General features: G+C 42.3%; 3 protein-coding genes across 6 annotated transcripts in view; 1 reads left to right on the top strand and 2 right to left on the bottom strand.

Moving 5' to 3' along the window:
* The window catches only part of ccdc157 (coiled-coil domain containing 157), a 33,352-nt gene extending 22,161 nt beyond the window's left edge, over positions 1-11,191 (bottom strand). For 2 of the 4 annotated variants that reach the window (XM_068054935.1, XM_068054934.1), the window contains exons 1-2: positions 11,103-11,191; positions 10,161-10,283 (exon numbers count right to left, since the gene is read on the bottom strand). Coding sequence is in view for 2 of the 4 variants with exons in the window: in XM_068054934.1 (XP_067911035.1) it covers positions 10,161-10,198 (38 nt within the window). In the remaining 2 variants the exon portion in view is untranslated. Of the gene's footprint in view, positions 1-420; positions 546-10,160; positions 10,284-11,102 lie in introns of those variants that run through there. The other 2 variants (XM_068054936.1, XM_068054933.1) reach the window with 2 other exon arrangements.
* LOC137382675 (coiled-coil domain-containing protein 157-like) lies at positions 11,099-12,337 on the bottom strand. Its single transcript, XM_068054937.1, has 2 exons — positions 12,280-12,337; positions 11,099-11,480 (listed from the first exon to the last, which is right to left on the bottom strand). Exon 2 carries the CDS (start codon positions 11,348-11,350, stop codon positions 11,099-11,101), a length of 252 nt encoding a protein of 83 aa, XP_067911038.1. The 5' UTR covers positions 11,351-11,480; positions 12,280-12,337.
* A 265-nt stretch (positions 12,338-12,602) lies between these two features.
* The window catches only part of sf3a1 (splicing factor 3a, subunit 1), a 37,346-nt gene continuing 26,941 nt past the window's right edge, over positions 12,603-23,007 (top strand). Inside the window, exons 1-6 of the mRNA XM_068054939.1 lie at positions 12,603-12,735; positions 15,576-15,688; positions 15,782-15,974; positions 17,214-17,471; positions 19,535-19,609; positions 20,920-21,070. Coding sequence (XP_067911040.1) covers positions 12,682-12,735; positions 15,576-15,688; positions 15,782-15,974; positions 17,214-17,471; positions 19,535-19,609; positions 20,920-21,070 — 844 coding nt within the window. The 5' untranslated portion in view covers positions 12,603-12,681. The remainder of the gene's footprint in view (positions 12,736-15,575; positions 15,689-15,781; positions 15,975-17,213; positions 17,472-19,534; positions 19,610-20,919; positions 21,071-23,007) is intronic.

Below are 23,007 nucleotides of genomic sequence, written 5' to 3' on the forward strand. Positions count from 1 at the left end.
ATAAAAGGGACGATGATCCAAGACAAAAGGAAATGGATCACATAAAGAAACAAAAGATGGGTCGAGAGGAGGTGCAAATGGCAACAGCAGAATCATTACCAGCAGCTGCTGTCTGAAAAAATAGGTGTCATGGGAAGGGGAGTGGTTGTTGGGGGTGATGGAAGAATGGACCAGGGTGTCACATAGGGAATAGACCCATCTGAATGCTGAAGGGGAGGGGAAGGGAAGGGAAGAAGTGTCGGTGGTGGCATTGCTTTGGAGGTGATGAAAACGATGGAGGATGAGCTGTTGAATGTGGAGGTTGGTGGGCTAGAAGGTGAGGCCAAGAGGAACCCTATCGTGGTAGTGGCAAGGAGGAAGAGGAAGGGGTGAGGGCAGAAGTACAGAAGACCATGTCAGTCCCATTTCCCAGTCACTGACCTGAAATCTTTAACTCTGTTTCTCTCTCCACAGTTGTTGCCTGACCCGCTGATTATTTTCAGCATTTTCTGTTTATGATTCATTTTTCAGAATCATGATAGTGTTAACCCAGCAAGTAGTACTCTGTGTTTTTGTTTTGTTTCATCTGGAGACTGCTGCTTTTCCTGCGGCACTGGCCCAGCACTTACTGAGCTGCTCGAAAAGGTAATCTTTCAAACTGAAACAGTGTCATCTGGTGGTCACAACAGTATTACGTAAAACGTCATCAGTAATATGGTAAAAACAACTTGCATTTCTATAGCATTTTAAATGCAGAAAATGTCCCTTAGTGTTTCAAAGAGGTGAAATATACAGAAAGCATTGGTAGAGTTAGGAGAGATGACTGAAGTGGGATCCAAAATGTATGTTTCACCGTGGGCACAGAAAGGGCAATGCAGCAGGATTTATTTATTTTTAAAAATTTTTATTTAGAGATACAGCACTGAAACAGGCCCTTCAGCCCACCGAGTCTGTGCCGATCAAGAACCACCCATTTATACTAACCCTACAGTAATCCCATATTCCCTACCACCTACCTACATTAGGGGCAATTTACAATGGCCAATTTACCTATCACTTGTAAGTTTTTGGCTGTGGGAGGAAACCGGAGCACCCGGCGAAAACCCACGCGGTCACAGGGAGAACTTGCAAACTCCGCACAGGTATTACCCAGAATTGAACCCAGGTCTCTGGAGCTGTAAGGCTGCGGTGCTAACCACTGCGCCGCCCCTAATTTAGGGAGGAAGTTCCAGAGACTCTGGCCAAATCATCTTGATCACCTATAATGCAGAGGATGGAAAGAATATTGCACAGATAGCCAGAACGGAAGGACCAAAGAACACAGCCAGGAGAGAGGCTGGAGAAGATTACAGTGATAGGGGTTTAGGGGGTGGGGCGAGTTGCAGAGGTGCATGATGACCAGGAGAAATTTGTAACTGAGGATTTTGGATTTGATATGATGTAGAATAGAGAGCAAAGGAATCCATTGAGGGCAGGCATAATGGTGAGCAGGACTTCATTTGGGGAAGAAAGCAGGCAATGGAGTTTTGAATGTTAAAAAGTTTGTGCAGGAAGGAATTTGGGAAAATGTCAAGAATCCTATCTTCATTCCACCACCATTGAATTTCTTATCTGCACTTTGTTACTTCCAGTATCAATTTCTCCAATGCACTTATTTATATATTTTTATTAGAGATACAGCACTGAAACAGGCCCTTCAGCCCACCGAGTCTGTGCCGACCAACAACCACCCATTTATACTAACCCTACAGTAATCCCATATTCCTTACCACCTACCTACACTAGGGGCAATTTACAATGGACAATTTACCTATCACCTGCAAGTCTTTGGCTGTGGGAGGAAACCGGAGCACCCAGCGAAAACCCACGCTGTCACAGGGAGAACTTGCAAACTCCGCACAGGCAGGGACCCGGGTTCAAGTCACAGCCCGCAATTTTTGCAGAGACGGGCTACTAAATGGCTGGAGGGAAGGTTGGGCAGCCAATTAGTGGTGGAATGGAGGCATCACGGCAGCCACTAAGGTGGCCATTTGAAAGAAGAAATGCATGAACCAGTGAGGCAGCAGGAGAGGCAGAAGCCTGGCATCCCGGGCAGGACTGCCCCACACTCCTCAGATGCTGACCCTGTGGTCCTCCGAGAGGCTGTGAAGGACAGGAGGGAGCTCTTCTTTCTGGAGTCTGGAAGGAGAAAGCCACGCAACCTCACAAAGCAGGTAAGGCTGGAAGTGGCTGAAACACAGTCAGCAGCTGAAGCGTAGTCCGGAGGACCTGGGTACAGTGCTGTAAAAGGTTCCATGACGTTCTTTGCCCAGGTAAGGTAAATACGAACATATGAATTAGGAGCAGGAGTAGGCCACTAGGCCCTTCAAGCCTGCTCCGCCATTCAATAAGTTCATGGCTGAACTGATTACTCCACATTTCCACCTACCCCTGATAACCTTCCACCCCCTTGCTTATCAAGAATCTATCTACCTCTGCCTTAAAAATATTCACAGACTGTGCTTCCACTGCCTTTTGAGAAAGAGAATTCCAAAGACTCTAGACCCTCACAGAAAAAAATTTCTCCTCATCTCTGTCTTAAATGGGTGACCCCTTATTTTTAAACAGTGACCCCTGGTTCTAGATTCTCCCACAAGGGGAAACATCCTTTCCACATCCACTCTGTCAAGACCCCTCAGGATCTTGTACATTTCAATCAAGTCGCCTCTTATTCTTCTAAATTCCAGCGGATACAAGTCCAATCTTTCCTCATAATATAGCCCGCCCATTCCAGGTATCAGTCTTGTAAATCTTCTCTGTACTGCCTCCAACGCATTTACATCCTTCCTTAAATAAGGAGACCAGTATTATACACAGTACTCCATATGTGGTCTCATCAATGCCCTGTATAGCTGAAGCATAACCTCCCTACTTTTGTATTCAATTCCCATCGCAATAAACGATAACATTCTATTAGCTTTCCTAATTACGTGCTGTACCTGCATACTAACCTTTGGCGATTCATGCACCAGGACACCCAGATCCCTGTGCATCTCAGAGCTCTGCAATCTCTCACCATTTAGACAATATGCTTTTTTATTCTTCCTGCCAAAGTGGACAATTTCACACTTTCCCACATTATACTCCATTTTCCAGGTCTTTGCCCACTCGCTTAACCTATCTATATCCCTTTGTAGCCTCATGTCTTCTTCACAAGTTACTTTCGTACCTATGTTGTGTCATCAGCAAATTTAGCAACCATCCCTTCGGCCCCTTCATGGAAGTTGCTTATATATATTGTAAAAATTTGAGGCCCCAACACAGATCCCTGTGGCACACCACTCGTTACATCTTGCCAACAAAAAGATGACCCATTTATGCCTACTCTCTGTTTCCTGTTAGCTAGCCAATCTTCTATCCATGCCCATATGTTACCCCTACACCATGAGCTTTTATTTTCTGCAATAACCATTGATGTGGCACCTTATCAAATGCCTTCTGGAAATCTAAGTACAATACATCCATCGGTTCACCTTTATCCACACACATGTAATTCCCTCAAAGAACTCCAATAAATTGGTTAAATGTGATTTCCCTATCAGAAAACCATGTTGACTCTGCCTGATTACCTTGAATTTTTCTAAATGCCCTGCTATAACTTCTTTAATAATAGCTTCTAACATTTCCCTAAGACAGATGTTAAGCTAACTGGCCTGTAGTTTCCTGCTTTCTGTCTTCCTCCCTATTTGAATAAAAGGAGTTACATTTGCTATTTTCTAATCTAACGGAACCTTCCCCAAATCTGGGGGATTTTGGAAAAATAAAACTAACGCATCAACTATCTCACTCGCTACCTTTTTTAACACCCGAGGATGAAGTCCATCAGGAACCAGGGACTTTTCAGCCCACCGCTCCAAGAATTTGTTCAGTACCACTTCCCTGGTGATTGTAATTTTCTTGAGTTCCTCCCTCCCTTCCATTTCCTGACTTACACCTAATACTGGGATGTTACTTGTATCCTCAATAGTGAAGACCAATGCAAAATATCTGCTCAATTCATTTGCCATCTCCTTATTATCCATTATTAATTCCTCAGACTCACTTGCTATAGGACCAACGCTCACTTTGTTAACTCATCTCGTTTTTAAATATCTATAGAAACTCTTACTATCTGTCTTTATATTTCTAGCTAGCTTTCTCTCGTACTCTAATTTTACCTTCCTTATCAATCTTTTAGTCATTCTTTGCTGTTTTTATATTCTGTCCAATCGTCTGACCTGCTGCCCATCCTTGCACAATTATAGGCTTTTTCTTTAAGTTTGATGCTATCTTTAACTGTTTTAGTAAACCACAGATGGTGGGTCCCATCCTTGGAATTTTTCTTTCTCGTTGAAATGTATCTATTCTGTGTATTCTGAAATATCCCCTTAAATGTCTGCCACTGCATCTCTATTGACCTAGCCCTTAACCTTATTTGCCAGTTCACTTTAGCTAGCTCTGCTTTCATGTCCTCATAATTGCCCTTATTTACATTTAAAATACTAGTCTTGGACCCACTCTTCTCTCCCTCAATGAATGTAAAATTCAATCATATTATAATCGCTGCTACCTAGGGATGCCTTAACTATGAGGTCATTAATTAATCCTATCTCGTTGCACAATACCAAGTCTAGTATAAAAGCAAAATACTGCGGATGCTGGAAATCTGAAACAAAAACAAGAAATGCTGGATTCACTCAGCAGGTCTGGCAGCATCTGTGGAAAGAGAAGCAGAGTTAACGTTTCGGGTCAGTGACCCTTCTTCGGAACCCAAGTCTAGTATAGCCTGCTCTGGTTCCAGAACATACTATTCCAAGAAATTATCCCGAAAACATTCCATGTACTCATCTTGGCTACCTCTGCCATCTGATTTTTCCAGTCTATATGTAGGTTAAAATCCCCCATAATTATCGCTGTACCTTTCTGACAAGCTGCCATTATTTCTTCCTTTATACCCTGTCCTACAGTTTGGTTAATGTTAGGTGGCCTGTACAACACTCCCACAAGTGACTTCTTGCCTTTATGATTTCTCATCTCTATCCAAACTGCTTCTACATCCTGGTCTCCTGAACTTAGGTCATCCCTCTCTATTGCGCTAATACCATCATTAATTAACAGAGCTACCCCACCACCTTTTCTTAACTTCCTGTCCTTCCAAAATGCCATGTACCCTTCAATATTCAGGTCCCAATCTATGTCATCCTGCAGCCATGTCTCTGTAATGGCTATCAGATCATACTTAATTATTTCTATTTACTCTCTCATTCATCTGTTTTGTTTCAAATGCTTCGTGCATTCAGATGCAGAGCCTTTAGCTTTGTCCTTTTATTATTTTTGTAACCTCTAGCCTTACCTGTTGATTTACTCTTAGACTTGTATGCTCTGTCCCTTCCTGTCACAGTCTGTTTATCATTTCCCATGTTAATACCTTTCTCTCTTGCCTTGTCGCTACTCCTTGATTTATCATATCTTCCCAAATTTGATCCCTTGCCCCCACTATTCACTTTGAAACCCTCTCTACTTCCCTAGTTATGTGGCTCGCTAGAACACCGGCCCCAGCATGGTTCAGGTGTAGATCGTCCCAACGGTACAGCCACCACTTTCCCCAGTACTGGTGCCAGTGCCCCATGAACTTGAACCCACTTCTACCACACCAGTCTTTGAGCCACACATTAATTTCTCTAATCTTATTTGCCCTATGTCAATTTCATGCAGCTCAGGTAATAATCCAAAGATTATTATCTTTGTTCTGATGAAGGGTCACTGACCTGAAACGTTACCTCTGCTTCTCTCTCCACAGATGCTGCCAGACTGGAGTATTTCCAGCATTTCTTATTTTTATTTCAGATTTCCAGCATCTGCAGTATTTTGCTTTTATTACCTTTCAGGTTCTGCTTCTTAATTTGGCGCCTAGTTCCTCATACTAACTGTGCAGAACCTCTTTCCTTGTCCTGCCTATGTCATTGGTACTTACATGGACCATGACGACTGGATCCTCCCCCTCCCACTGTAAATTCCTCTCCAGCCCTAAGCGATGTCCCGAACCCTGGCAGGCAACACAGCCGTCTGGACTCTCGCTCTTTGCTGCAGAGAACATTGTCAATCCCCTTAAAATACTGTCCCCTACTACCACTACATTCCTTTTTTCTCCCTCCACTTGAATGGCTTCCTGTACCATGGTGCCATGGTCAAGTTGCTCACCCCCCCTGCAGCCCACACTCTCATCCAAACAAGCTGAAAGAACCTCAAACCTGTTGGACAATCGCAAAGGCTGAGGCACCTACACCCCTGCCCTCTGGGTCCCCTTACCTGCCTCAGCTGCAGCCACACTTTCCTGTCCCTGACCGAATCAGAAGACCCTATCCCGGTACATATCCAGGTAACTTTCCCCCTCCCTGATGTGTCACAGTGTCTGCAGCTCAGACTCTAGTTCAATGACTCTGAGCTGAAGCTCTTCGAGCCACAAACACTTACTGCAGACGTGTTTGCCCTGGATCACACTGGCATCTAGGAGCTCCCACATGCTGCAGCCGTAACACATCACCTGTCCTGCCATCCTTCATGTATTTTAATTAACTACTTTAATTATTTTATTCAATTATTTATTTTATTTCCCTTTTTATTATATATTTTATAAAACTTATAATTAGTTCCTTTACTATTTTAAACATTAGGATTAGAATGGACCTTAATCACTTCCCAAACCAATCACCTACCTGCTTGCCTGTGACATTTGATGCTATGTTTGATTTAAATTAAATTAAATGCTTACCTGTATACTCACCCTGGTGGATCTCTGTTTTCCTGCTCTCACTGTTTATTGTGACGTCACTCTGATGTCACTTTGATTTCTCCCTGCTCCGCTCCTGCTGCTCCCGCCGTGCTCCTCTCTCTCGCTCCGTCTCTGGGCTTTTGGTGTGCTTTTTAAACCTCCGCTCCTGCCGTGCTGCTCTCTCTGTGTCTCCGGACTCCGACTCCAACGTGAGACTTGATGACAAGCCCATGGGTATGCAACCTCCAGCAGATACACCAGCTGAGGAGCCTGAGGGCACATGCTGCTCCTGAACATATGAGGAATATGTGCCCGGGATACTTACTGACCCCTCAGCAAGGCTCGCAGTCCTAGCGCTGAAGGGGACTTGCCAGCACTAATACATGCAGTTTCTTGTGTGTATGAGCCACTGGCTTTGGACAGAGAGGCCAGGAGGGCCTTATCTCTCTCTCCTTTGTCTTTGCAAGAGAAAAGGGCACATAATGCTAGGGACAGTGTGCTCACTGCAGGTGGTGTCCTAGCTGGCCATCGTCACTGCCATGGAGGAGGGAGCCATGGACATCACCAGGGTAGCCCCACAGGAACAAGTTGGGGAAGGAGAAATGGGCATACCTGGAGGAGAGGGTGAAAAGATTTTGCAGGCTATTTTTGAAGGGAGTGGAGTGCATTTCTTCCTGTCTGACAGCATACTAAAGACTGAGCTGCATTGGGAAGCCTCAGCACTGCAGAGGCTTTTGCTGTTAATTGCATGTTTACCTTCTTGTGTCTCCCACAGGACCTGTTTGGGCACTGGGGTCAAACCAAGAGACCAAGACAGCAGAGCCATCACAGTCATATCCTATAAGCACATCCTCCACCGGCCCAGATGGAGTCACATCAGTGGGTCCTCATGCGCACTTAGAAAGGTGGCACTGGGTGAACAGCTCGTCACTAGCGAGGAGGAGGTGACAGAGGCAGAGGCAACTGTGAGCAGTTCCCCTCAGTGGATGGAGGCCAGTCACAGCCAGGCTCAGCTGGGCGTAGATGCAGGAACTTGGGAGTCACAAGAAAGGAGGCTTTACTCAGGCCAGCAGCAGCAGATGTGTATCCACATGTCGGAGTTCCACGGGTGCAATCGATGATCCCTGCACCTGCAGGAATTAGCGATGGAAGTGAATCCCACTGCCCTTTGTGCCTGTAAGACCCCATCTGTTTGAAATTGTACATACTGCCCAGCTCTCCCAAAGAAGGCATCAGTGACCTGCGAGATGCAGTGATGTGCTGCCACTTGCGAGAGGCCACCAAGTCAGCTGCTGATCTTTGGAAGGAGACAGAGACAAAGTTCAAGGCCCAAGTGACTTTGATGACTACTGGCAGGACATGATGAGCATTACTGTGATGTGTGAGGTTTTCTACTACAAGGGCACAAATCTCTGACCATCTGCCTGGATAGGCACAGTCCCCTCCGGTGAAGGTTCTCCAACATGACCAGGTGGCTCCTGTTTCGGCTGTACACGCTATGCTGAGGGTATGGCCTCTGTTGCCTTTCTGCCCCTCGTCCCTCTCCTCTTCCCTCCTCACAACAAGAGTTTCTTAGGTTGTTGATCTTCATTGCCACTTGACCCAATATCTCAGAACAGTAAACCCATCACCAGCTGTTGGCTTACTTGCACTCAGCTGCACTCACAATAATTTCTGGAACCCTAACTCCCTCCTCTTATTGCCAGGAAGGTCACAACCTTCCAGGGCAGCACAGTGGCGCAGTGGTTAGCACCGCAGCCTCACAGCTTCAGCGACCCGGGTTCAATTCTGGGTACTGCCTGTGTGGAGTTTGCAAGTTCTCCCTGTGTCTGCGTGGGTTTTCTCCGGGTGCTCCGGTTTCCTCCCACAGCCAAAAAGACTTTCCATTATAAATTGCCCCAAGTATAGATAGGTGGTAGGGAAATATGGGGACTGGTGGGGATGTGGTAGGAATATGGGATTAGTGTAGGATTAGTATAAATGGGTGGTTGATGGTCGGCACAGACTCGGTGGGCCGAAGGGCCTGTTTCAGTGCTGTATCTCTAAACTAAACTGAACTCCTCCACAGCCAAGTGCATTCAGACCACTCTCCCCGCAACTTCTGTACACTCGATGGCACCTCTGTGCCAATGGCTGAGAGCCCCTCTCAGCCTTGCACCTGTTTATGGGCCCATCTAAGTTGATGGCGAGGCCATGGTGGTTCCCTGATGTGTCGCTGCCTCCGTGCACCTGGACTGTCCCTGATCCACTGTGCAACCCATGCGCCCCCATCAAAATTCCAAACCAGCCCTTAATGAGATGACAATGAGCTCAATAATATTAATTGGACTCATTTCCAAATTGAGTGAGTTTCTGGAGCCTGACTTCCCCTGTCCTGAGGAAAAATCGCTGGCGTCAGGAATGACGATGTGTTATGAAAGTGCATCTATTTTTAAAAATATTTTTTTGAGGACTCATGGAGATAGATTCATTGGAGGACTAAAGTGATTCCAGAGACGCTGGACTATTTTTTTTTTTTACAAAGGGTCGCTGGAAGGACTCTGTTTAAAAACAACATGATGTCACGTGTCTTCAGCTATGTAAACAGGTGCCTTCTGACAATGGGAGTTGTTTACAAGAGAAGTGACATGTCAAGATTTATGGTGCTCAAGAGTGGGTTTCATTTTTGAATACGGTTTTGAGTCAGTTGGGTTTGTAGCCATTTATAAGAAACAGCCAGCTCATCTTTTCTCCACCTCTCTGAGAAACCCTGCAAAAAAATCTAGTGTGTGATAGCTGTAACGCTGATGCCGCATTTCTCTTGAGAAATTTTTGGAAGACTTCCTCTCAACATCTCCTGATAAAACTGCTTCTGAAAAGATCTCAGTGGCCCATCTACGTGTACTCAGAGATCTGACTATATGCCATCTGGAACATAGCATATCTTGTCCCTTTTCTTCAAGAATTAACAAGTACTTTGGCCTAGGCAGCTTTATTTTTCCTTTAAACGGAGTGTGCGTGTGTTGGGTATTTAGAAGGGAATATATTGTTATGACCAGGTGAGAAAGGTGTCAGCCTCTCTCAGCCTTCACCTGGTCTTACTGTAATAGGGTTTAATTTTAAACACAGTGTGTTTTGAGCTCCCCCTTGGTGAATCCTTGTTCACTGCTTTCCAATTATAAGGTAAAGAAACGAGCACAAACGGGCTTTCTTAGGTTTAAAGACGAATGGTGACATTTTATATAAAACTTAAACTCTAATTCAGTTGACGCCTATGGATACATGACGCGCCCACACTAACATGCATACGCAATACACACATGCAAATACAGACAGAAAAGAACAGAAGAAATAAAGTGGAAAAGTCTGAGGCAATGTCTGAAGAGTTTTCGTTACGGGTCTTTGAGCTCACTGTATAGTCCTTGCTTGTAGGTAGATCTTGCTTTTCATTGGGGCCCAGTATTCTTCTTAAACTTTGTTCACTGTAGGAGACTTTTCTCTCTTGGGGTTCATGTATCTTCAATGGATTCCGAAGCTGGTGAGAAAGAGATGGGAGCAAACAGGAAAGGCTTTTTTCATTCCAGGAGCCAAAAACTTTCTGCCAGTTCAAACACTGTCTCTACAATTTAAAACTCCCGAAGTTGGCCAGCAGGATTGTCACGTGACTGGTATAACCACTTCTGACCGTGTGTATTGGGTGGGTCAGGGGATAGCTCCTTTGTTCCAAGCAGTGTCTGTTAATATGCAAAAATGTACTTCCAGCCAGGGGCCTGCAACCCCTTGTAACAGGCCTTCTCTTCTTCCCAGCAACAATTTGAAATTTAATGTCCATGTGGTGAAATTAATGTGCCTCACTCTTGGCAGGTGGGGGCCTGCAGGACTATATACACATACATACACACACATGTACACAGTCATATTTCAAACTGTGTGTTAAAACTTTGCATCTTTATTGACTAAGTCTTGTTTTATAATAAATTAATACTTTTGTTGTTTATTGAAGAAACCTGGTTGGTGGATTTTATTCTGAAATAAAAAGGGTATATAATTGGCCGTATTGGTAATTGGGTACACATTCAAATATATGTTGTGACCTGTGGAGAAGTGGAACTAGAGAAAGACTATGCACTCCTCCCACCTTGGTCGTAACAGATGTAAAACCGACACGCTGGCTAGCACTGATAATTTTTGCACCTGCCTGCCTCCATGTCGACCCCCATTAGGGCCTAAAAATGCAGCCCTCCATGTCCATGAAGAATAACCATTGGGTGTACAGTGGATCTTGCCAGCATAAATTCTAACAAACATGGTCAGTGCTTTCTGCAGAAAAGACAAAGAACAACTTGTATCTTACCTGTCAATCACCAATTCAAACAGCACAATATGAGAGTGTTGTGTATATTCTGGGTCATCTTCGACATAATCAAAACGTTTCAGTAAAGTGACAAGATCCAAATCGCACGACGTTCTATCTGGAAACTTCCATGATGGATAACGGACTGCACCAACTCGTGAAAACACATCTATGATTATCCCTTGTACATCTGTGACATCTTTGCGCAAACCATCCAAACAGTTTTGATTTCCCAGAAGAAGTGTCATTTTTAAAGTCCTGGAATCAAGGCACTATATCATCTTTTATAAACTTTTCTTCATTGTAATTTTAAACTGCTATTCCATCATAAAGTAAGTGCCACTACAATAATTTCATAGCTCCACAAGCACAATTAATCTGCAAGAAACAGAAAATAAATAGATTAAGGATGCTGTTTCAACAGTTTATAAATAAATATGACCTTCAAATCCTAATGTAATGGGAATGGCATCTTGCTTACTTTGTCCTACAAAATAAAATATAAAATGTCCTATAAAATATCTGCAACCAGAATAAAAGTATTTTTCACAGTACTTAATGAACAAAATAGTCTACAGATTCTGTGTATCAGTCCACACACATAGCATAACAATATTCAATGTGTTGGCAGTTGCTGCCAAAAAATTCCGACAGAATTTTATGTCATCCATAGTGATAATGTATGTTCATAGCTCACAACAGTAACATGCATGACGGTACAGATATCTTCACATTACACACTAGTACTAATATTTCTATTTCAGAAATAGAAAAATCATGCACAGGATTTGTTTATAGGATATTTTCATGATACTTTTAAATTATTGCCCAAAGTTACTAAACATGTTTTGAATACAGAATATGACTAAATAAAAGTAATGGATGAATAAATATACAAATAACTTACACCATGCTTTATTTACAGAAATTCCAACCATTATAACTGTGTGGGGATAGGATAACGTTTGGCTGCAGTGTCCCCCATGGTTAAACAAGCTGCTGATATTCACTACCAGATAAAGCAGTGTAGGTTGGGTGAGGCATCAAACGGTGCCAGCAAGGAGACAGGGGAGACTATAATCGGTGTCTCCAACCCTGTGGGCCGCCTTTATAATGCTCGTTGCTCCAAATTAAAGAAACAATGAACCGTTGAATAGTTACGAGGGCAAAACTTTACCTGCGGCCGACCGTTAACTTCCTTCTCAATGTTTATCGTGTGCTGTCATGGACGCACGCACTTAACGTGACGTGTGTTTGCGCGTTTTACGTGCGTGGAATCGTCACAGGGCGTAAGGGCTGTGCCATTCAAACCGGGATTCAGAACAAAAAATGGCTTACCCATTCAAACCTGATTTTATAAAAATATTATCACCAGCAAAAATATTATTACTCCAAGATATTGATCCCGAAATAGTGATTGGAAGTGTGAACCTAATTAAATGTGCATGAAGAACCACATGACGGAGACCTCCCCCCCCCCCCCCCCCTCTGTATTCAGGGTGCGCTCTGCGACCGCCATCTTGTTGTTCGCGTTGTTGCGACGGTTTGAGGTTCTGTCCGTTCTCTCGGTTCAGGAGCTATGCCGGCTGGACCGGTGCAGGTGTTGCCTCCACCGCAGGCTGAAAATAACCAGGTAAGTTTAAAACAAAGAAAAAAATCGGCATTATCGCCATTCTTGCTAGTGTAATGTGGAGTCCTCTTCCCGGCCTCTCGCCAGCTCAAGGCCTTCAGCTGTACAGGCCTAGCCTGGGACACGCATTCAATCGCACTCGCACCCACTTCAGCCTCGGACCCTGGACTGAGAGCCAGCATCTGTTATCCTGCCGTGCAGGCTGCCACTTATAGTTCCCACTAGTGATGCGAGCTGAGCCTAGGAACAATCCGATAGGAACAAATGTTAAAGTAACAAATATGCACTGGGGTAATGTCAAAGAAAAACAAAGTGTTGGAAATACTTAGCAGTTCAGACAGCATCTGTGGAGAGAGAAACAGAGTAAGTGTTTCAAATTGATGACCTTTCATCAAATGTCATTGATTTATCTCAGTCTGATCAGATTCATAAGGAGCTGTGTTTATTTTCTGTTAAAATCGGCTCCATTGTCAGTAAGGTTATACATTGCTCCTAGATCTCCCCCCCCCCCCCCAGTCCACATAAATCTGTGAGCAGTTGATGAAGGGAGATGCATTAGATTTTTTTTTTAGATTAGAGATACAGCACTGAAACAGGCCCTTTGGCCCACCGAGTCTGTGCTGACCATCAACCACCCATTTATACTAATCCCATATTCCTACCACATCCCCACCTGTCCCTATATTTCCCTACCACCTACCTATACTAGTGACAATTTATAATGGCCAATTTACCTATCCACCTGCAAGTCTTTTGGCTTGTGGGAGGAAACTGGAGCACCCGGAGAAGACACAGGGAGAACTTGCAAACTCCACACAGGCAGTACCCAGAATCGAACCCGGGTCCCTGGAGCTGTGAGGCTGCAGTGCTAACCACTGCGCCACTGTGCCGCCCATTATTAAGAGATAGTTTAAATAAAAAGGGTGCAATTAAATAGGAGTTACAGAATATTGTAAAACAATAAATGAGGTTCGAAGATTATAGTGTAGCTTCTGTGGTAAGTACTAATAGATGATTATTACATTTGTCATTAAAGTAGATGCAGACAAGAGGCTAGCTGCTTTCCAGTGAGTTGGGAAGGAAAATGGGAGGACATCAACCTGGCATGTTATGCTGCACTTAGTACCAATCATATTGAGAACAGAATTGATAATGTTGAATATTGTCAGAAAATATTGTCCATTAATCTTGGCTGGGGAAGATGGAGCTGAAGAAAATATATTGCAGGACAACTAAAATGTAGTGGAATTATATGTTTTGGAGTTCATATGGTCTAAATGTGCTCTACCCTAATACTTCAGTAAATATTTACTTTCAATTAGTCTACGTGTTTAATGTATAAAATTCCATCACTCTGCTAAAGAGTCTTTTCACCAACTATCAGGAAACCCATCCAAGTACAGTTTCCTTTTACCCAAAATGGGATACATATAAATTCCTGAGAAAATGCACATAATCCTAACCCTGAAGAATTTAAGCAAAAATTAGCAAAAGTAAGACCCATTGGTATGTACAGGGGTATTGCTGAATTTTGATTATCTAAAATCATGCAGCCTACCACCAGAATGCACAAATATTTTTGCTGCTTGTCCAGCTAGGTCATCCTACAAATTAAAGCATTGACTAGTAGGATTTTCTGCAGCTGACTGGAAAGAATTCCATACCCCGGTGACAGGCCTAGCCCATCGATAAGACAGGTTGACAGGTCAATTATCAGTAGTGCTCTGGAGTAGTATAAACCTACCTGGTGAAAATATTAGTTTACTTAGACTGCCACAGGCAATCAACTAGGTTCCAGTCTCCCATTGCCAGATGTGTGATCTTGGAGCCAAATTAATCTTGACTCCAGCCATGATGATTAGACATCTGACAAACATAGGTTTGAGCTCTTGGGTGGATAACAACAACTTATATTTTTATAGTGCCTTTAATGTAATAAAATGCCCAAGGTGTTTTACGAGCATTATAAAACAAAATATCACACCGAGCCACATGAGATATTAGGTCAGATGACCAAAAAGTTGGTCATAGGGGTAGGTTTTAAGGAGTGTCTTTAAAGGAGAAACACCAGGTAGAGAGGTGTAGGGAAGATATTCCAGAGCTTTGGGCCTAGGCAACTGAAGGCGCAGCCACCAACGGTGGAGATTAAAATCGGGGACGCAGAGGGACCGGAATTGGAGGAGTGCAAATATCTGAGGTTTGTGGGGCTGGAGGAGATTACAGAGATAGGGAGGGGTGTGGCCATGGAGGGATTTGAAAACAAAGTTGAGAATTTTTGACCAGTACCCACTGTATGTTAGAGAGTTCAAGGGTGATAGGTGAATGGGACAATGCGAGTTAAGACTCGGGCAGCAGAGTTTTGGATGACCTCAAGTTTATGTAGAGTAAAATGTGGGAGACCAGCCAGGAATAGTCAATTCTAGAGGTAACATAGGCATGAAAGAAAGTTTCAGCAGCAGATAAGCTGAGAATGGGGCGAAGTCAGTAGAAATAGGTGATCTTAGTAATGGCATGAATATGAGGTTGGAAGCTCATCATATGGCTAAATGTGACACCAAGGTTGCGAACAGACTGGCTTAATCTTGGATAGCAGATACCAGTAATTTCTCCTTAAAAAAAGCTTGGTCACCAGCAAAAGTCACCATAACATATTGCTATCCTAGCATAGCATGAACACCCCTTCAAAGGTTAATGTGCTGCAGAGGTTCTTTTAGTGATGTGGCAAAAGCACATTTTCTACAGTGTATTCTGATTCTTGGTTATCAGCAGGCATAAACTTTGAATAAAAGAAATGTTAAGGTGCTTGAAGAGATTAGTGGCAGTTGTTTATTTTTGTTTTAAAGTTGCCAGAAGAAACAAAAGATGAATCAGCAACTTCCAAACCCATTGTTGGTATCATCTACCCTCCTCCTGAGGTCAGAAACATTGTTGACAAGACTGCGAGTTTCGTAGCCAGGTGAGTATCACATCCAGAAAGATGTGTGTCTGTAGTCACTGTTCTGCGGTGATCCTCTGAGCTTAAATATGCAAATTATTTTATGTTGATTAGAAATGGCCCAGAATTTGAAGCCCGTATCCGTCAGAATGAAATAAACAACTCCAAGTTTAACTTCTTGAATCCTAATGATCCTTATCATGCATATTACCGGCACAAAGTTAATGAGTTCAAGGAGGGGAAAGGTCAAGAACCTTCAGCTGCTATACCAAAGGTTATGCAGCAACAGCAGCAGCTGCCACAGAAGGTGAGTGACCTTTCTGACAGTAACAATAAGAATTTGCACTTATGTAGCACCTTTAATGTAACAAAATATCTCAAGGCGCTTCACAGGAGCATTAGGAGCATTCACATGAGATACCAGGACAGGTGATCAAAAGCTTGGTCAAAGGTGTAGTTTTTAAGGAGCATCTTAAAGGAGGAGAGAGCATTAAAGAGACAGAGGTTTAGGAGGGAATTCCAAAGTTTAGAGCCTTGGTGGCTGAAAGCACAGTCACCAATGTTGAAGGGAATACAATTAGGGTTGCGCAAGAGGCTAGAATTGGAGGAGCGCAGAGATTTTGGAGGCTGAAGTGCTGGAGGAAGCTACAGAAGTGGGGAGGGGTGAGGCCATGGAGGGATTTGAAAACAATGGTGCAAATTTTAAATAAAAACAGAAAACGCTGGAAATACTCAGCAGGCTTGGAGAGAGAAACAGAGCTAGTGTTTCAGGTCTGTAACTTTTCATCATTAAAATTGAGGCGTTGCCAGAATAGGAGCCAATATAGGTCAGCGACCACAGAGGTAACAGGTGAATGGGACTTGATGTGAGTTATGATATGGGCAGCAGGGTTTTGGATGAGCTCAAATTTATGGAAGGTAGAAGATGGGAGGCCGGCCAGGAGAGCGTGGAATGGTCAAGTCTAGAGGTGACAAGTGTGGATACGGGTTTCAGCAGCAAATGAGCTGAGCCAGAGTAAAGTCAGGCACTGATAATGGAGGTGAAAATAGGTTGTCTTGCTGATGCTGCAATGTGGTCAGAAGCTCATCTTGGGGTCAAATACAACACCAAGGTAGTGACCAGTCTGTTACAGCTCAGGCAGTTGCCAGGGAGAAGATTGGAGTCAGTGACTAGGTAACAGAGTTTGTGGCGGCGACCGAAGACAGTAGCTTCAATCTTCCCAATATTTAGTTGGAGGTAATTTCTGCTCAGCCAGTACTGGATGTAGGACAAGGAGTCTGACAACTTAGAGACAATGGATGGATCAAAAGAGGAAAATGCGCATCTGTCTTATTTAATAGACAAATGTTGTTGAAGATTTATTGTGATATCACAGAAACGTTTAAAGATGAAATATTCTGTTTCCCTTTTGTATTTTTATCAATTATTCAATAAATTATATTTTTGTAGTTTCAAGTTTCTATTTAAAAATTTATAATTCCATTCAATCATGTTTGAGAAATTATAAATTCTGAGAATTTTTTTTTTTCCGTATACATTAAACAGGTGCAAGCACAGGTGATTCAGGAAACAATTGTCCCAAAAGAACCCCCACCTGAATTTGAATTCATTGCTGATCCCCCATCAATCTCAGCCTTTGATCTGGATGTTGTGAAGCTGACCGCTCAATTTGTTGCAAGAAACGGTCGACAGTTTTTGACTCAGCTGATGCAGAAAGAGCAACGTAACTATCAGTTTGACTTTCTGCGACCACAGCACAGTCTGTTCAACTATTTCACCAAACTAGTGGAGCAGTACACTAAGGTATTTAAAGGCTACGAATAGAATCCATCATGTATAATTGTTAAGCAATGTGGATCAAGCCAAAATAATCGTCTTGATAGGATTGGTTTTTGAAATTCAGTGGTTATAGGTTGAAAGTGCTAGAATAACATGTCTACAGTTGTGCAGTAGTACTTAATAAGGGAAACAAATCCCGCAGGGCCGAGGATAGATGTAATAGGTTAGAAATAGAAGTTTAACATATATAATGTGTTCTGTAATCCAAAATGTACTTTTCTTGCCATTGTAAATGTTTGTGATGAACAAGGAAATCTATTACATGTTAATAAATAAGGTCCATGTATTTTTCATATTTATTTGAGATGTGACTGGCTACTTTAAATTCGATTACTCCACGCTAAGAGAGAAAATCTCCCAGCTGCAGTGTTTCTCTGTTGACCTGTTTTCTAAATGTTTGAATGAATAAGTGAATACATATCAATTGCATGCAAAATGTCGCTTCAAAGTCCTATGCATATCCAATTTTATTGAAAAATGTGTTGAAATCGCTAGATAACACATACAAATAGACTTAGCTTTCAGAACTCCACATTGATGGTAATGCCATCACTTTAATTTGATAACCCTTTTAAATTATGACATCATGTACATTCCCAGTTTTGAACTTCAAATTGTATATATGAGGTATAACGTAGGCAGTATGCTCCCAGCTCTTGAGTTTTTGTGTCACAGTACTACAGCTCTGTAGTTGTTAGACAAAACCTGTACTACACATTGGTTATGGATACTTGGCTGGTTGTATTTACTAAGAGAATTACCAGTGTGTTCACCTTTTCATAAACGAGGTATAGTTTTGAAATTCTTTAACCAGGTCAAATCTGTTGTGTTGACTTGAAGCCACTGTTTAACCTTCACATTTGATAAACTTTGATTTATTAATACGTTCATGCAGTTCAGTAGAACAGACTAGAAGAACACAAAAGGGCTTGTCAATCCCAGTAAGTATTACAGCAACATTGGCTAATTTTTGATTTGTGGGCAGTGCCACAAAGCGAATTTTGTGCATACAAAATCACATGAGAAATATCTGGTTGAAGCTTATAAATACAACAATTTTAAAAAATATATATATATTTGCTACCATTGCAGACATTAGAATTTTAAGTATTAGCTTTCATATGTTTCCAAATGCCATGAACATTTACTTTTGTCCTCAGTTGAGGGCAACAAGCATGTGTTCTTAACAAAAAAAAAGGTATTAGGGAATACATAGTTTTAACAAACCTCAGGTGATAAAATAACATGCTTAATAAAACTCCAGCGTCAGAGACACCGTTGCAATATTGAAGAGTTGTAAGTGGAAAACTGGAGAATTTAACCTTTAGCTGAATTTGTAATTTTATACCGCAGTATTTCAAGGTACAAGATTCATCACATAATAGAAAGTTGTTGCAGCAAGATTTAGTTCAATTTTTGCTAGTATTTTTGTGATTTTAATTGATAAGATCCAGGGTCAATACTGGAATTTGAGCAGGACTTATTAATAATGTATTGGGAAATACAGCACGCAACTGGGCAACTCTTGACTTAGCCAACCATGCCAGAGTAGCCGTATTATTATCAGATGTATACTGATTTTAACCGTGCGCTGATGGCATAGTGGTAATGTTACTGAACTAGTAATCCAGTGGCCTAGGCTAATGCCCTGGGGACACGTTCAAATCCCATCACAGCAGCTGGTGGAATTTAAATTTAATAAAATTAAGAAATTCAATTAATAATCTGGAACTGGAAGCTAGTCTCAATAATGGTGCTATGAAACTATCATCGATTGTCGTAAAAACCAATCTGCCCGTCTGGTTCCCAAGTGTCCTTTAGGGAAAGAAATCTGTTGTCCTTACCTGGTCTAGCCTACATGTGACTGCAGACCCACAGCTATGTGGTTGACTCTTCACTGTCCTCTGAAATGGCCTAGCAAGCCTCTCAGTTCAAGGGCAGTTATGGATGGACAACAGATGCTGGCCTTGCCAGCGATGCCCACATCCTATGAAAGATTTTGTTAAAAAGAAATTTTTTTTTTTCAGATCTTAATACCTCCAAAGGGATTGCTTCATAAACTGAAAAAAGAAGCTGAAAATCCTAAAGAAGTTTTAGATCAGGTGAGACAGTAAATATTACTATGTGAACAAAACTTCACCAGAGACATTAATTGCTTACATCATTGAAACGACTGTAATTAATAAACGGTTCGTATAATAGTGTATCACAAGACAATAACTTTATACATCACTAGTTTGGGCAATTAATGTGTTTTTAGATTCTGGAACTTTATTATATTGAAAAAGGTTCCTAAATAATGTGGTTTTATCCAGTGCCCTCACACTCCCTCTGGAGTTCCCAGAGATCAGTCTTTGGCCTCTTCCCATCTACATATTGTCCGAGGTATTATAATTCCAGATGTGGGACATAGGAGTTCAACCCTTCAAACCTGATCATACCTGATCTGTGTCTTAACTCCATCTACCTGCATTGGTTCTATATCACTTTATACCCTCAACAGCTTTTTGGGAGAGAGTTCCAGATTTCCACTACCCTTTGTGTGAAGAAATGCTTCCTGACATCGCTTCTGAACAGCCTGGTTTTAATTTCAAGGTTATGCCCCCATGGTCTGGACTCGCCCACCAGAGGAAATAATTTCTCTCTATCGACCCTATCAACTCCTTTCATCATCTTAAACACCTCAAATAGATCGCACCTTAATCTTCGATACACAAGGGAATACAAACTGAGTCTATACAACCTGTCATCACAATTTAACACTTTTAGGCCTGGTTTCATTCTGATTAATCTCTGCTCCACCCACTCCAAGGCACTATATCTTTCCTGAGGTAAAATGCCGAGTACTGAACACAGTACTCTCAGGGGTTTAACCAGTGCTTTTTATAACCATAACATAACTTCCATCCTTTTGTGTTCTGGTCCTTTGAGATAAAGGCCAACATTCCATAGCCTTTTCTTTTCGTAACAGTCCACTAATTTTTAGTGATTTCTGTACTTGGACCCCTAAATCTCCCTACTCCTCCAGTTCCTACCTTCTCACCATTTAGAAAATAAGTCCAAAGTGGATGTCCTCACACTTCCCCATATTGAACTTCCATCTCCCACAATTTTGCCTGCTCACTTAATCTAACAATATTCCTTTGCAACTTGTTACTCCCATCTACACTACTATGCCACCCAACTTTGTGTTATCTGAAAGTTTGAATATGCACATCTTGTAAACTTGGTATATGGCTCTCAGTTCCTTCATGGGATCAGCTTCCACGTGTGTTATTTGATGATGTGATTTTTTTCCTGTGATTATAAAAGTTTCATTTCAAGGATTATAGAAGACTAGGAAGTCTGTATGCATAAAAGGAATGTGGATCAATATATCTACATGCAAATAATTTTAGTTTGTATGACGTAGGTTAGATACCGAGTTGAATGGGCCAAATTTCAGGAACGTGAGAGAAGGAAAGAAGAGGAAGAGCGGGAAAGGGAGAGAGTAGCCTATGCTCAGATTGACTGGCATGACTTTGTGGTGGTGGAAACTGTTGACTTCCAGCCCAGTGAACAAGGTAATGTTATTACCATACTATAGGATTTAGGTTTAAACACTGATGAACGCAATCATTCTAAAATTAACCAGTTTTACTGTATTGCCAGCATCCTTTGCTTTGAATATTTTTTAAACTTGCATTTGCAATTACAGTAAATTTGTTTGAAATGTTAATGAAAAATAACAGTTAAGTTCCTTTAGCATGGAAGTTGCTCATTCTAAGTTTTAAACACAAGTTATTGTTGTAACCAGGGAAGATGGTTCAAATAAGGAAAAAAATTATTTTTATAAAATCAGTATATGGCAATATTTAACTTTTAGAATGTATGAAATACACCTAAAATCACCAATAAGGAATGGTCCCTGTGTATTATATATTATAATGAATCCCCCATCCACAACAAACATTTCAAATGTTCCAATTTGAATTCCATGTAAGTTTATGACCGTACCATCGCGTAATAGATTACTCATTTATAGTGTTAAGAGTTAGCCAAATTAATATATAATCTGGGTAATTTATGTTGCATATAGAGTCATAGAGTCGTACAGCATAGAAACAGGCCCTTCAGCCCACCACGTCCATGCCGACCATAATGCTTATCTATACTAATCCCGCCTGCCTGCATTAATTCCATATCTCTCTATGCCTTTCTCATTCAAGTACCTGTCCAGATGCCTCTTAAATGTTGCTACTGTTCCTGCCTCCACCACCGCCTCTGGCAGCTCATTCCAGATGCCCACTATTCTTTGTGTGAAAAATTTACCCTTTGATCCCCTTTAAACCTATTTCCTCTCACCTTAAATCTATGCCCTCTAGTTTTAGTCACCCCCACCATGGAAAACAGACTCTGGCTATCTACCCTATCTATGCCTCTCATCATTTTATATACCTCTATCATGTCCCCTCTCAGCCTCCTTTGCTCCAGGGAAAACAGACCCAGTCTATCCAATCTCTCTTTATAACTCAAGCCCTCCAAACCAGGCAACATCCTTGTGAATCTTTTCTGCACCCTCTCTAGCTTAATCACATCTTTCCTGTAGTGCGGCAACCAGAACTGCACACAGTAGTCCAAGTGCGGCCTAACCAACGTTATGTACAGCTGTAACATGACGTCCCAACTCTTGTACTCAGTGCCTCGGCCGATGAAGGCAAGCATGCCATACGCCTTCTTTACCACCCTGTCTACCTGTGTTGCCACTTTCAGGGAACTATGTACTTGCACCCCAAGGTCTCTCTGCTCAACAACACTCCCCAGGGCCCTGCCATTCACTGTATAACTTCCCAAAATGCATCACTTTGCACTTGTTTATGTTAAATTCCATTTGGTAATCCCTTGCACACTTTCCCAGTTTACCTATATCCTGTTGTAACCTTAGACAACCTTCTTCACTGTCCACTATACCACCAATTTTGGTGTCATCTGCAAACTTACTAATCATGCCCCCCACATTCACATCCAAGTCATTAATATATATGACAAACAACAGAGGGCCCAGCACCGATCCCTGCGGCACACCACTGGTCACCGGCCTCCAATCTGAAAAACAACCCTCCACTATCACCCTCTACCTCCTATCACCAAGACAATTTTGTATCCAATTGGCTAGCTCACTCTGGATCCCATGTGTTCAAACCTTCTGGACCAGCCTACCATGTGGGACCTTGTCAAAGGCCGTGCTAAAGTCCATGTAGACAACTTCCATCGCCCTGCCTCGTCAATCCTCTTGGTCACCTCCTCGAAAAACTCAATCAAATTCGTGAGACATGATTTCCCACACACAAAGCCATGCTGACTATCCCTAATCAGACCTTACCTGTCCTAATGCATATAAATCCTGTCTCTCAGAATCCCTTCCAATAACTTTCCCACCACTGATGTAAGGCTCACTGCCCTATAGTTCCCTGCCTTATCCCTGCTGCCCTTCTTAAATAAAGGCACAACATTAGCTATC

Source organism: Heterodontus francisci, chromosome 23 (genome assembly GCF_036365525.1).
Source record: "Heterodontus francisci isolate sHetFra1 chromosome 23, sHetFra1.hap1, whole genome shotgun sequence".
NCBI classification, from domain to species: Eukaryota; Metazoa; Chordata; class Chondrichthyes; order Heterodontiformes; family Heterodontidae; genus Heterodontus; species Heterodontus francisci.

Bases quoted from the DNA above. Each gene is read 5' to 3' on its own strand.
- LOC137382675 (XM_068054937.1), bottom strand. From the start codon at position 11,350: ATGACACTTCTTCTGGGAAATCAAAACTGTTTGGATGGTTTGCGCAAA.